At 46.7% G+C, this 15,625-nt stretch overlaps 1 protein-coding gene across 1 annotated transcript in view; it reads right to left on the minus strand.

The window, feature by feature from the left end:
* Positions 1–2,372: 2,372 nt before the first annotated feature.
* NEDD4L (neural precursor cell expressed, developmentally down-regulated 4-like, E3 ubiquitin protein ligase) overlaps positions 2,373–15,625 on the minus strand; it is a gene marked incomplete at its 3' end in the record, with an annotated part of 54,995 nt that continues 41,742 nt past the window's right edge. Inside the window, exons 14-22 of the mRNA XM_010188263.1 lie at positions 14,683–14,880; positions 14,079–14,156; positions 12,143–12,197; positions 8,376–8,434; positions 6,448–6,513; positions 5,561–5,790; positions 4,175–4,296; positions 3,170–3,240; positions 2,373–2,468 (exon numbers count right to left, since the gene is read on the minus strand). Coding sequence (XP_010186565.1) covers positions 2,373–2,468; positions 3,170–3,240; positions 4,175–4,296; positions 5,561–5,790; positions 6,448–6,513; positions 8,376–8,434; positions 12,143–12,197; positions 14,079–14,156; positions 14,683–14,880 — 975 coding nt within the window. The remainder of the gene's footprint in view (positions 2,469–3,169; positions 3,241–4,174; positions 4,297–5,560; positions 5,791–6,447; positions 6,514–8,375; positions 8,435–12,142; positions 12,198–14,078; positions 14,157–14,682; positions 14,881–15,625) is intronic.

The following is a 15,625-nucleotide window of genomic DNA, read 5'->3' on the forward strand; positions in this document are numbered from 1 at the left end:
TCCTTCTGTCTGTCCATGTGTCTGTCCGTGTATCTGTCTGTCCGTGTGCCTGTCTGTGTGTCCGTCTGTCCGTGCGTCCATATGTCCGTCCCTCTGTCCGTGTCTCTGTCCGTGTGTCCGTCTGTCTGTCCATCCGTGTGTCCGTGTATCAGTCTGTCTGTCCGTCTGTCTGTGCGTCCGTCCGTCTGTCCGTGTCTGTACCTCTGTCTGTGTGTCCGTCCCTCTGTCTGTCCGTGTGTCCGTCCCTCTGTCCATTTGTCTGTCCGTGTCCATCTGTCTGTCCATGTGTCCGTCCATCTGTCCGTGTGTCTGTCTGTCCGTGTCTGTCTGTCCATGTGTCCGTCCGTCTGTCCATTTCTCCGTGTGTCTGTCTGTCCATGTGTCTGTCTGTCCGTGTGTCCATCCGTCCATCTGTCCGTCTGTCTGTCTGTCCCTCTGTCCGTCTGTCCCTCTGTTCCTTTGTCTGTCCATCTCTCCATGTGTCTGTGCCTGTCCGTGTGTCTGTCTGTCCGTGCATCTGCGTGTCTGTCCCTCTGTCCGTCCGTCTGTCTGTCCATGCATCCGTGTGTCCGTCCCTCTGTCCATCTGTGTCCGTGTGTCCGTCCCTCTGTCCGTCTGTCTGTCCATGTGTCTGTTCGTGTCTGTGTGTCTATCCATCTGTCTGTCCATGTGTCTGTGTCTGTCTTTTCATGTCTGTCCGTCCATTGGTGTGTCCATCCGTCTGTGCATCCATCTGTCTGTCCGTCTGTCCTTCAGTCTGTGTGATTCTGTCCGTCCATGAGTCTGTGTGTCCATGTGTCTTTCCATATGTCTGTGTGTCTTTCTGTTTGTCCATCTGTCCAGACAGATCGACAGACACACAGACAGATGGACAGACGGACAGACACACAGATGGACAGACTGACAGACACATGGATGGACAGACGGACACACGGACAGAGGATGGACACACGGACAGATGGACAGATGAACACAGGGACAGACGGACAGACACACGGACAGACAGATGGACAGACACATGGACAGATGGACACAGACAGATGGATGGACAGACGGATAGACACACATTCCGACAGACACACGGATGGACAGACAGCCAGACTGATGGACAGATAGACACATGGACAGACAGACAGCTGGTCAGATGGACACACAGACAGATAGACATACAGACAGACACATGGACACACAGACAGACGGACACACGGGCAGACATATGGAAAGACGCACGGACGCACGGATGGACAAACAGACACAGGGACACCCAGACACACGGATGGACAGACGGACACAGAGCGACAGACACACAGATGGACAGACACATGGACAGACTGACGGACAGACAGACACACACGGATGGACACATGGACAGACACACGGACAGCCAGCCATGGACGGACAGACAAAACACATGGACAGACAGCCACACAGACAGATGGACGGACAAACGGACAGAGACACGGACAGATGGACACGAGGATAGACAGACGGACACACAGATGGACGGACAGATGAACAGACACACAGATGGACAGACACAGACAGACAGACAGCTGGACAGACGGATGGACACACGAATGGACAGATGGACAGAGACATGGTCAGACGGATGGACGGACACACGGACAGACGGACACAGAGACATGGACAGACACACAGACGGACGGATGGACGGACACAAGGACAAACAGACACATGGACAGAGACATGGACACATGGCCAGATAAACACACGGACAGATAGATGGACAGACAGATGGACAGACGGAAAGACAGACACACACACAGACAGATGGATGGACAGATGGACACGGATGGACAGACACACGGACAGTTGGGACAGACAGACGGACACACGGACAGACGTCATCTGACCATCTGTCCATCTGTCTGTCCGTGTGTCCGTCCGTGTCTGTGTGTTTGTCTGTGTGTCTTTCCATGTGTCCATCTGTCTGTCCATCTGTCTGTCCGCCCGCCTGTCCGTCCATAGGTCCGTGTGTCTTTCCATCCGTGTGTCCGTCTGTGTGTCTTTCCATCCATGTGTCTGTCCGTCTCTGTGTGTCTGTGTCCATCCCTCCATCTGTGTGTGTCTCTGTGTGTCTGTGTGTGTGTGTCGGTCTGTCTGTGTCTGTCGGTCTGTCTCTGTGTGTGTGCACGTCTGTGCGTACCTGCACTGTTTACCTGCACCACTGCTCACTGCCAGCAGAGCCCACCCAGGAGAGCAACACTTCCTGTTCTGCCTGCACTGGTCACTAACGCTCCACAGCCGCCATCGAGTCCACAGCCCTCAGAGCCTGCTCAGCATTTCATTCCTTTTTGGCAATAGTCAGTAATAAGGTGGAAATAAAGACTTCCTGCGTGACCTTCACATACCTGTCCAAAGTTTTCCTCGTCTATGCAAAACATGAGATCAAGCTCCGTAGGGTCATTTTCCAGGATCCACTTCAAGGAGTTGTAGTACTCACTGTCCTAGAGCAGGTTAGAATTAAACATAGCTTGAAATGCAAACATTAACTGTAAATGCATAAATGTATAGTTTAACTTTTTAAATGAACAAATAAAAACATCTAAAACCAGGACTCCAGAGGGACCAGAAAGATGAAAACTCCTTTATTTGCACAGCTACTGAAAAGCTGGGTAAGATGGATTACTTTCTTCACATGTATTTTTCTTACATGCTGTATTTTTAGATTCACGTAACTCTTCTTACCTGACTTGTAATTGCACTATTCTACAACACAACACGCTGACTCTGTGTATCTATAAAGTCAATATGTATACAGTGGTGTGAAGTAATTGGTTAGAAAATGTCTGCTTGATAGAACTGTGCACCTTGAAGTTTGCTGAATAAAAGACCTCTGAAATATCCTAAAAGGGTTGTATCTTCGCCATGTATTAGGTTCATGATTAAAGACTAACCACAAAACAAAGAAATAAGTATATGTAACTATCTATAAGTACTTCCAAGCATGAGATTAATTTAAAAATAAAGTTGTAACATGATTTACTTGTATGCGCTTCAAAAGAAGAATGAGCTGCCAAAATGTGGGGACTATGAGGTGGTGGGAGCTGGAGGAGAGATTAGGGTGTTGAACTGGCATTGTGTCAGGAACCGAAAGTCTGCAACTCAGAACGTCACGAACTGCAGACGGGGTTAAAGGTTTTCTTACCACTGACTCCATGTCCTTCAGGGTTATCGGCTTCCCCAGCATCATCTTGTAGAACGGTCGGATGAAGAAGCCTAAAAGAGGGCAGAGCGTTACCTCCCCTGTCCCGCACTCTCACCTCACACGAAGACACGGCTGCTCAAGGCTGTGACAGCAGGAAAGGACCCTCCTGGGAGTACCAGCGCTGTAAGTGCTCAGGGGTAACACACCACGGGAGTGCAGCGGGACAGCAGGAAAGGACCCTCCTCAGTACCAGCGCTGTAACTGCCCAGGGGTAACACACCACGGGAGTGCAGCGGGACAGCAGGAAAGGACCCTCCTCAGTACCAGCGCTGTAAGTGCCTCATTTTATGCTTAGACATGGGAAGTCCAATTTTCCAATTACAAGAATTATGCCATTAATTACCATAAGCCATCAAACACCTTAACATTGTTGGTAGAGGCACACAGACAGGTAGGTGAGCTCAAGGTGCTCCAATCCACTTAAAATTGCCATCCTTGTCTCAAAGGAGACGCCAGAGAAGCAGGGCTGAGCTTCCTCTGCTCATGTGCTGCACTACTGCTAAGCAAAATACAGTCAATTTATAACATTTGCTTACTTGCTTACTGCAGGATTTCAACGTTTGGCAGAAATCATATTTTCTCATTAAATTATTCAGTAATAATTTTACACATTGAAATACGCTCCAATTGAGACCCACACAACTGCTCTGGCTGCAGGTTGGCATGGAAATGGCTGATATGAATGGAGCGATTTCCCTTTAGGGACAGTGATTATTTAGCAATGCTGATTCTGCAGCTTCAGCACGAGTGGAGAAAGGAGCAAACCTTTCTATGAAAGGTGTTTATGTTGAGTAAGACACTGAGATCACATCGGGAATGTGATTCCCAGCAGTTCCAGTGCCATCACTTTGAAATACCGCTCTACGGCACACAAGCCGCTGCAGGGACTTGTTTCATTAATAAAGCCCCGCAGCAGCAGCATGGCCGCGCAGCGCAGTAACTCACCATCCAGCAGCTTCCCGTGGTACACCGCCAGACCAGCAACCCGGCCGATAAACGTGAAATACGACAGGTGATCTTCGTTACAGAGACCTGAATTAGGATTAATCTGAAGTGTATAGTTGTCCCTTTTTTGGGGAAAGAAAAAAAAACCATCTAAATAACCAAGTCTTTAAATGAGCAGATATTCAGATACAGAATCACAGAACCACAGAATATTAGGGATTGGAAGGGCCCTCCAAAGCTCATCCAGTCCAATCCCCCTGCCGGAGCAGGAACACCCAGATGAGGTTACACAGGAAGGCGTCCAGGTGGGTTTTGAATGTCTGCAGAGAAGGAGACTCCACAACCTCTCTGGGCAGCCTGGGCCAGGGCTCTGGCACCCTCACTGAGAAGAAGTTTCTTCTCCAATTGAAGTTGAGCCTCCTGTGTTCCAGTTTGTGTCCGTTACCCCTTGTCTTATCATTGTTTGTCACCGAGAAGAGCCTGGCTCCATCCTCGTGACACTCACCCTTTAAATATTTATCAACATGAATGAGGTCTCCCCTCAGTCTCCTCTTCTGCAAACTAAAGAGCCCCAGCTCCCTCAGCCGCTCCTCAGAAGGGAGATGCTCCACTCCCTCCATCATCTTTGTAGCCCTACGCTGGACTCTCTCCAGCAGTTCCCTGGAATAACTTGAGCTTAGGGCCGTTCCCTGTTCACAGCCACTCTGTGCAGTCGCTGTAGTTTCTCTTCCGCAGCAAAAGGTGCCTTTTCTGAGACAAATGTGCAAACCCCCCCACGCCCTCTTGGTGCACCCCCTTCCCACCCCGTCAGCACCGCAGAGAAGGGAGCGAGCACAGAGCTGAACCCTGCACAGCCCCCTGCACGGTGGGAGCTGCAGACAGCACATCCAAACACACGTGCTTGAAGCAAGAGACTTCTCTCTCGTTTATACTCATGAATTGCTCAAAGATGTTAAACTGGACAAACCCAAATGTAAATCTATGTAAGGCCACTGCAGAGAAGCTGCTTTATGAGCCAGCGATAAAGGAGCACTCCCATTCTGGGCAGCAGCAGCTGTGCTGCAACGGGAGGGACAAACATCTGTGTCCCATGCTGCTCCCTTCACTGCCATGAGCCTCTAAACCTGCAGTTTTGCTGCAAGCAAGGCAACACTAAATACTGATTAATATTCATTAATATTAATTAATAATGAAGAGGTGTTATGAATTTTCATCGACAATTTGAAAGGTTCTCTGAAGCGTAAGAAATGGGAGCACAGAACAGCGAGACGTGACCAGTAAGAGCCTGCACTGATGCACCTCTCAGTGCTGTCCACGTAACTTTGCCTCTTAAGCAAAACACAGCGTATATGCCCTATGAATGGAAATATTTTAATGGACACTTACGTTGCTGAATATTCAAAGAGACCATAGTAAGGGTTAAACATCTCCTTGGACAAGAGAAAAAACCATTCTCTGGCCACACCTCCGTAGTCCAGTCCTTTTTCTGACTCAAATTCAATCCAGAGCCTGGCTTTCAGTACATCGGGTCTCTTCACAGACATGATTCTCCTGTAGGACTCCTCAAAAATATTATTTCTGTGCAGCTTCATCTCAAACCTGTTCGGTATATCAGCCTATGTGAAAAGAGAGCACATTACACTTGTTAGTCTCAAGAAATAAGTCTCCAGGCAAATTACTGACCGGTGGTAACAACTACACGAGGGAGAAAACAGCTGATGTATAAAGTTTCCCCTGATTTTTGCTTTCCAGAGCGCTCTCAGCCTCCAGGCTGACGGCACATGGTGAATCAGGTAAGTTCCAGTACAGCTTCAGAGACTTCTATGATATTTCACAAAACAATGACAACCGCAAGAAAAAAAAACAAATGGGAAAAAAAATTACATTACTATGCTCAGTGTTAGGGGCATTTCAGCCTAAAATGGTAATAAATGCACAAGATTTATGCAACCGCTTTACTCACGGCTCCATGAAGGCCAGAGCGCTTTCCCAACAAGAACACCTACAGCAGCGTACACACAACGGGAACAGCAGCAAAGCTGTGAGCAAAGGGAAACCGGCCAGAAAACAGGCAAATGCGAGTCTTAAAGGTGTGTAAATGTTCTTGTTGAGAAACCAATCGAATGCCACTGTTTCTTCATTTTTCCGTTCCCAGTTGCCCCATTAGCAGCAGCACAACCCAGACCTGGCAGTGTCACGGGCAGACACTGCACCATCCTGTGCCCGTGCCCCGCAGCCGGCGCTTCCCCAGCACAGAGCACAGTTTTACTCACTGGTTTCTTTAACTTCTTCCGGAAATAGTCGTACTTCTGCTTGAACTCCCTGGAATACGGAACTGCCTGCCAGAGAGAGCCATAAATACAGGCTGTGTCACGTACTGAGCAGTTTGAGACAGCATGGACACAAAAAAGTAATGTAAAGACACGCTATCTACGTATGTACGCCATAGGTTCTCATCCAGCAAAAGCCACCACGCATCAAGTACAGCAGCCAAAATGTTCCCATTTCTGTGTGCAATTTGAGTTAAAAGTTATGAAAACTTTTGACCCAGTTCTCCTGTTTATCAGCTACTTACCCTCTTTCTTTTTCCTTCTTTTAGGAACAGGAAATAGCAAAAATCATTTCTAACATGGACAAAACCCCCCTGGGACGCACTGCTGCCCCCCACGTGTCCTATTGGCCATAGGGCACTGGATTGTAGAAATGCCCAGAGTGGCCGCAGAACGTGGATCTGCAGAGCTGGAAGTGCCAAGCGCTGTCCATGCTACCAAAACACCAAATCCACAGCGATGACAATGGACCCGAGCAGCGAAGGGGCCAAGCAAAGCCGTGCCACAGGCAGCAAACACCACTCCACCCTCAGCGCTGCCCGGCCCCATCGCGACGTCTCCAGCCCCCCCTTTCCTCTCCGTGCGCCCAGACGAAGGCGCAGGCCCAGCAGAAGGTGGTGACCAACAGCTGAGGGCATGGGGAGAAAAACCCACCAAAGCTGCGCCTCCGATCCCCGCAGGCGATGGACACACGGCAAAGCCCTGGCTCAAGCTCAGTGCCTGGGAGGGGACTGGGATTTTGGGGGAGGGAAGGTGTGGGCTGCTCTTGGAGGAGATTCGTGACTGGAGGGAGCTGAGAGCAGGAGGTGAAAATATTTCTATAGCAGCTTTCTCTTGTGAACGATGAGACACGGAAAATTAAAAAAAATCAAACAGACCAATTTTACTGATAAGATGACTTTTCCACAGCCATGACATAATCTTTCAACGTTTGCATTGTTTAAATGCAATGTGAAATGCGATTTAAGTAGTTCTTTGGTTTTGTCATGGCACCAAAATACTATTAAAAGCATTAAGATGAATCCTTAATGCCTATACAGCTGTAAAATGAACTCGGTCTTGCTTTCTCGTTAAAAACCAAACACACACACACATAACTGTTATTTACTTAATGGAATCATGACTGACCCTAATCTTGAAACAAAATTTCCCAGTCTTTCTCATTTATGCTTAACGTTTCTGGGAAAATGAACATGAAGAATTCATATAGCACACCGGGTATTAGTCTCTCAAGCAGCAAATGCATGATAAATGGGTAAATTACTCCAAAAGCAATTATGTTCAAACAAGTAATTATTATTAATCTTATTAATAAGCAAGAGCAATTGGAATTACACCATGCAGCAGTTAATCTGCTGTGTCCTGAGATCCTTGAGGGTCCTGAGGATTTAACCCAAAATAAGAAGGAAACCCTGGCACTCAGAAACACCTCAGGGTTGAAGTCTGGTCCCTCCGAACCCCACAGCACCGCGGCTCCAGTGCCGGGTGACTCCTCATCCACCCCAGCTGCTTGGGACCCTGGAGCTGCAGAGCCCCCAGCGCTGCCACGTACGCAGGGCAGAGTGGGGACCGCAGAGCGGCACCAATCACCTGGGGACGGGACAGGGCAGGATGGGGCAGGGCAGGGCAGGGCAGGACAGCGTGTCCCTGGCAGGTGCAACCGCGGCAGCTCCCCTGCCCCTGCACACTCCCACCAGCGGCACCGGAGCCTCCCGTGTCTGTCAGGAGAAGGCACCCAAGGCCGAGGTCTTGCTTTGTGGTCTGAGCTGGTCTGGACTGGGGAGGATCTGCAGCCGGGTAATGCCTCCTGCCTATGCTGGATGTACGTGAGTCATGGCATTTGATGGAAAAAACAACATAGCAGTACTTACTGGACCAGTAATCGCTGGGTTCTGCAGTCTGGGATCTTCCCACTGGGTAATTTTATTATCTGTAAATAACAAAATGAATTATATCATTACTTCTCTGCTACCACACTCTGGATTTATGTTGTTTTGTTCTCCCTACAACTGTTTTCCCTACTGGTTCCACAACTTAGTATTTCAGGGTTAGAAAAGGCTGCATTCACCCATCTACACCAAACCCCATCACACTGTTTAGTTGAAAACACTCATTCAAAAATGCAGAACTACAACGGAATCCAGTGTATTTACACTGCTTTTATTTCAACGTCTGTAGTAGTGAACATGTTCTATTTGAACATGGTCTTAGATTCAACTCATATTAGAAATACACAGACTTCATGCCTGAAAGGTAAAGGAACCCAAAAACTTGGTCAAATGACAAACTAAGTTTACTTTTTTGAAATTTTGCATAAAGACAGTCCAAATGTAACACTTACAAAAGACAGCCTGTATTTAAATTTGGAGGGAGTAACATCTCCTTTTTAAAAAACTAAGAAGTCCTAGACACTGATTTAATGAAAAGGCTACAGGACCACATAGGGGAGCAAAATGACAGATTCAGGGCTAAGAGATCGCTCGGGTGAGACCAAAGGAGCTTTGCCATGACAGACTCCCCTCTTTCAGCTACAGCCCCAGGAGCCCCGGGAGGGACACGGTGAGGTTGTACGGGACCGGGGGACCCCTGCCTCCACACACGGCTCCTGGAGAGCTCTGAACACGACAGAGTCACAACAAAACGATGGTGCTGCAACGACGAGACAACGCTCCCAGAACCAAACTGATGCCCCTGCAAGGGCAAGGGCAAACCGCCCAAATCCTGCGCTGACGGGGCAACGGCAATGCCTCTGCTCCTTACACGTGCTGCTGGGAGTTGTGCACCGTATATTAAGAGAGCAGTCCAGATTTTAAGTTCTGTAATTGCAAGGTTTAGGAGTAAACACTAAGTTTCAAAAAAGTTGTTTTGATGGCTACTATCGGTCAAAGAAAGAACCAAGCCCACTCAGATTGAACCACAAGTATTCTCCATGTTTCTACTGCTGGAAAAGACTCTAAATTGGGCCCTAGGCCTGTGAGGATTCCCTCCTCTCCTGCTCCCTTGGTCCCTTTCCAAGTGGTCCGCTATGCCCCTGAGGCTCAGCACCCCTGGCCAGAAACAGCATCACCCTCGCCGAAACACAACCAGTGCTGGAGATCAGGACGACTTCAGGCCCTACTTGAGACACGTCACAGGATGAGGGAACTCATTTTTCATGTCCTCTGCAACCAAAGTTCTGCTAACTACTCCCATTCTGAGTAATACTTCACCATTCGTATTAAACAGCCCTTACTTCACACTACAGCGGACCTGTTCTGATTTCTCATCTTGTTCCAGTGAGCACCTCGCGCCTCTCCTGCTGTCTTCTGCTGAACCCACTAACTGTTCAAATCACTAATTAATCGACTGACAAATGGTGGCTCCAAGGCAGACTTAGAGGGGAACCCATTAACACATCCATCCCTCTGTCAGTGACCCCTGACAGCTGGAAGAGCTTTGTGTTTTCCTCCGTGGCACCGTCCAGCAGGTCCATCCTATTCCCTACAAGGCTTCCAGGAACGCAGCAGTGTAATTCACATCACAATGAATGGAGAACACTGCTTTATTCGTGGATGGCAAACGATGTTTCCTCAGCTAAGGGCCAGCCACGGACAACCAGAGGCTGTACTTTTTGTTGAAAGATTGACTGCTGCAGAACTTAGAACTGTTTACAGTTAAAATCTATACATATTGTATTTTCAGGCTGCTATGTCACAAGTAACACCTAAATTGTTTTAACAGTACTTTGCTTTACTAGTTGATGTGGCATGCCTAATAGCAGTTGGTATTGCTCCACAAGAGGAGGTTTCTGTGCTGTTGCATTAGGCTTTTTCACTGTTTCTCTCAGGGATGAGAAAAACGTTTCAAAAATGGGACAACAGTGTTGGATAATTACGCTGGAGAGTTACAAAACGTACCTGGTGACCCAGGACATGAACAGCAGTGCCAACATTTATCATTTATTGTGTTCCAGTAATGAAACTGAGGACATTTGTGGCATCTGAACCGACCGCTTTAGCAGAGCACGACTGAGATGATGGCCAGTTTATCCCAGGAACAGACTGCTGAGAGCTGCCTATTTCGGGGAGCACCCAGGACACAGCGGCTGTCACAAATCTCTCCTCACGCCCAAAGAAGCCCTGAAAACCAGCGCTGCTGGAGATTGCTCAAAGCACCGAGTGTGGCCGCTCCCGAAACACCGAGCCCAGCGCTGCAGCACCCGAGCTGCAGCTCCACGCCGTGGCCCTGCCACTGCCGCTGCTCTGGAGCCCCCTGTGGGGCGGTGCTGGGGCTCCAGAGCGGGATCATCGCTGCAAACAGCATTATAAAAAACCCTCCAAACCTCTGTGAAACTGCTACATAAAGAGCTAAAAAACCTCAGATGAAAAGAGGGACCAGAGGGATTTCAGATGCAAGTAAATTTAGTTTTATAACAATTACAAGGTCTTTGGGGAATTGTAATTAATGTACCACTGCAGCACTCCATTTACTTCTACAGACTAACACGTGCTTAAGTAGATTTAGGAGACTGGAAACTTTTTAAAGGAGGCTGAGAGGCTCAACAACTACACAGATATTTTAAATGGACAGTTTCATTCTGTGACTCTTCAGTGGCAGCAGTTTAGAATAATTTGCCATCTTTAAGTTTCCAGGTATCTGTTGGAAAAACGGCTACAGAAGTCATCAAGAATACTGATGCTTGAGAGGTTAATCTTGTACTTTATGAGTGTATTATTTCTGATTTTTATGTGAAACTATTTATATAATTTCAAAACTCATTAGAGACAGCCTTTTCATAATGGCAATGCCATATATACTACAGACAAAAATTGGGGCAGTGCTACTGATACTGAAGGAAAAATGAAATGCTATCAAATATGTATAACAGGTTAAGATTTTAATTCTTTAAGTTTAGCACAGTACATGTACCCTCTTTCTAATGGTTTTGTGAGTTGTCTGTGTCTGCCCTCAGCAGCAACACCTCACTGAAGTGTCCAGCTGAAGTCTCACAAAGAAAATAACGAAGAAACAACCCCCCTGGGCTGCTTCATTTCCAACACCAACAGAAAGTCACACAGGAGTTCTGGGATGCTGCAGTAAGACAAGTCTACAATGAAACATCACTTACACTACAACTCCACTAACAGAACTGAATCATATTAATGGGCTGGGTGCAGTTTGACATGCTATAAATAGGAAATAAGATCAGAATCAGCACTGCCACAAGACCTTAAAGGAGAGGAAGGAGTACGTATCAGTGCTAATTTCTCCACTGCCTGTATGTGGAGTTGTGGCTACATGATCTTTTCTCATCTTATTTTCTATTCCTAGTGTGTGTTTTAATTTATTAAGTGCAAATAAGCCATGAGGTCATCAACAACAACAACAACGAATCCAAAATATCAACGAGAACAAAAGAAACCACAAAGAAGAAATGTTAATGCTTCACAAGTCAGAGAGGGACAAAGCTTGATGAGCCAATTAAAAGCAAGCTTTCGGTGAATATACAGTACCGTACGAGGGCACTAAGTCTCTGGTATCAATGTCTCCACATATCAACACCTGGCTTCCTAAATGAAGAGTAAAATTATAAAGCTTTCACTTCAATATTGATTATCTCCCTTTGTCTATTTGCTGTAGTACCCGAGTGCTTACTTACTATGGTCTATATAAAACGTTCTTCCATCCAAATGTATTCTTTCCTCCCAACCGGGCTGGAATCGGGAAACAAGAAAGAAAAAGAGAAAATAAGTGACATACCACCACTCTCACACAGCGTGAAGCAACACATTACTCACACCTACTTAAACTGTCTGATGGATGAGGCAGAAAACACAAAATCATCACGTCATTGCGTCAAGGCCCAGAATCCAGGAAGATTCAAAGAACTGGCTGTTTATTCAGGTAACTGTATCCAGTTCAGTAAGTATCTTTCTAAAGCTTGGAAGCAGAAACTCCTTGCATCAAGGTTTATACCCATCTCCTGTTACGAGGAAATGATCACAAAGAATACACTGTCCACGGCTGGTGAGGTCTGAGAGTTTCTGCTTCTATTTCTGAACCATGTGGGTTATTTACTGTGGAGTTGTACCAGGATCCAGTCCAGTGGGACTAGAATGTCTATTACCTAGTCCTCAACTCTGCCTCTGTTACCCATTCCCTTGTCTCATCCTCCAAATCATTACAGTACAGAGAGCAGAATACACAGCACACTGATGGCACACGCAATGCTGTGCAGTCAGCACTCACACCCCCTGTATGGTCTACGTGAGCCTCAGACTTCTATAAATACAGATGAGAAATGATATCACTCCCATCTTTTTTGAGAAACTCTTCTTAAATTCTCACTCAAAAATGGATTCTTTAACCGAGTTTAAATCTGTTACTAATTAAATACTTCCAGTGATATATGTCAGGTTATCCTGATTTCACCGCATGCTTTATCTCTTGCAATTAAGAGAATAAACTGTAAACCAGCCCTGCAGTTCCGCCTGTGCAGCATCTCCTGTCTAAGCAGTGTGTCCTCGAAGATGAATGCATGCTCAGTGTATTTGAGGGACTGCAAAAGAGCAGCTACTTCCAGAGCTGTTTTCTTAAAGACAAACTGCATTACTGCTAGGAGGATGCTATAGGTACCAGAGGTTACTGCCCCTCACCAAAGGTACCACTTGTCACCACTTCCCAAAAGCAGCACCCGTTTTGGGCTGCTGGCAGAGTAAGTAAACCGTAACCCAGCTCAGTGACAATGAGGAGGATTAAAGACTCCTTATCCAAACTGCATAATGCTAAAACGACTGAACCTGCCGTCTCCTGCAGGGTGGCACAGTGGCCCCTTCTGCTGGCACAGCTGTTTGCTGGTCCCCAGCACAGGCTGGGGCACTGGGAGTGCTGGAGACAACGAGGGGCTCGCTGGCACTAGGGCTCCCAGCACTGCAAGTACAATTTCTGTGGCCATTTCTCAAAAGTATGCTCAGTATTTATGAGGCAATCAGCTGAATTAACACTATGCTGTAAAAATCAGCACCTTGGAACAAGCGTGAGCTGTCACGGACCGGTCTCTGCCATTAAGGATGCACTTTTTTAAAAACAAAGCAAGGCTCTGTATTTGACATGGCTGCAAATCAATATTACACTTTGGTTACAAGTGTGACAAAACTTCTGACGTTAAAATGATTTTTTTTTCTCTGCAGAATACCTAAGTTTCTTTGAAAAAATCAAAACTTATTTCAATTTCCGAATGCCAGTATATGCTGGTACATTAACGGAGCTCGCTTTGAACGATCCGCTCCAGCAATAGGCAGCAATAGGCAACTATCCAAAAGCACAAAGGTAAAACCAAGGTATGTTTCTGCAAAGCTCAAAGCTGCAGAGAAGCAAAGAAACATGCAATTGTTTCAGAAATGCCACGGGCTGGCCTCACTCATTCACAGACCACAACAAAGCTTTTTGGTGCTACATCTAAACATAACATTGGCATCTTCAGACAAGCGACGACAGCAGCGTGATGCGTCCACACACAAGATGTGACTGCAGTAACAGACCAGATGACATCAGATAGCAGGTATATATTAAAATACATACACATTATCACTTACAGGAAGAGGGCCCAAATCATTGGGGTTCAAAGATGCTTTTGATCTCAGATGCACTGGGAATTTCAGTCGTGGATCCTCCTGTAACAGAAACACACAACCGTGAACCCAACAGATCAACTTAGGTCTACTGTCTCAGTCAAGCACAGAATTACCTGGAAATCTTCCTACATTACGGTTATATAGAACTAAACGTACAAAAGTGATAAAACATTCAGTATTTGCATGCGTCACGTACTTTATCAGGATTCATATGCTGATGTTCTAAATGCTAAGAGTTAGTTAAGGTGATGTAAGAGAGCGACTCCATTTAATGTGCTCTATCCAGAGCCCTGCTCTGAGCAGCGCACGCACTCCCAAAGCCACATTTACACACACACACATTTTGGCTCTTAAAAACATCACAAGCCATGCTATCACAAACAGGCTTGAAAAGGATGAAGGTGACCTTACATTTTCTCAATGCACAGGCGCTATTTACAGGTATTACAGGCTGACAACCCCCCTCACAGATGGATACAGTAATAAAATGGGGGTACATAGACAGGAAACCAGACATTTGAGAGACAACCCCTGATTTAAAAGCATGACCCAGAGCTTCTCTTACCCATGTGGTGGTTTTGGTGTTGTGATCAATGAAGAAGGGCCTGCCATTGGGCGCTATCCGCATCTCCCAGCCAGGAGGGAGGAAGCTCTGTGCCACCTTGTGCTGGGGTTTGGGGGAGTTGTAGGGCGAGGGCTGCGGGGACTGCGGGTTGGACAGGGTGTCCTTCACCGCCCTGCGCACCGGGGAGTCCTTCATGCCCTGCAGAAAGCCAGAGAGACAGAGCTGTCAAAGGGCACTCCATGCTGTAAAATGAGCGAACCGCGGCTGCACAGCAAACAGCTTTTCATTCCAGATGCAATTAGCACCAGAGGTAAGCGCTGGCCTGAGTTCCCAGAACTGACTTGGCTGAATTCTACTCCTTGTACCACACCGAGCTTTTGGCAGTGAAGGACTCAGCGTGTGGTCACTTCTCTCTGCAGCGATAACGTCCACGGCATTTACATTGGATTATGTATCTTCCTGCAGCTGCCCTGGGCATCTCAATATTCCATTTTATGAAGGAAAAAATAAAAGCATTCCTTCGTGTTTCACAGTGCAATATTCCTCACTTTACAACAAGAGAGTAGCCTGAATGTGAGGTGATGTTACCCAATTTTCAACGCATTTCCTACCTACAACTTCAGACAACGCCGTTAAAAATGAACCGAAAACAAGTTCCTAAGATAAGCGGAAGTTTGCAATTACAGATTTTAGACAACACTTTAAAAATAAATGATCACAGCAGCAAAACTGCTTCACTGATGGATGGCTAGTGGTTAAAAACAGGGGCTGCATGATGTGTTTTGGTGTGGTTTGGCTTTGATCCAGATGTAGTCACCTTTGAAAGCACAGACTATCGCCCTCAGAAAACAAGACTTCAGCACCATGTGCGAATGCTGTTTGCATTTGTACTTTTCAGTTACTGTCCACAAACATGCACTTAGCTGATAATGGATTGGTTTCT

This window comes from Mesitornis unicolor, unplaced genomic scaffold, assembly GCF_000695765.1.
Source record: "Mesitornis unicolor isolate BGI_N332 unplaced genomic scaffold, ASM69576v1 scaffold13927, whole genome shotgun sequence".
NCBI lineage: Eukaryota > Metazoa > Chordata > Aves > Mesitornithiformes > Mesitornithidae > Mesitornis > Mesitornis unicolor.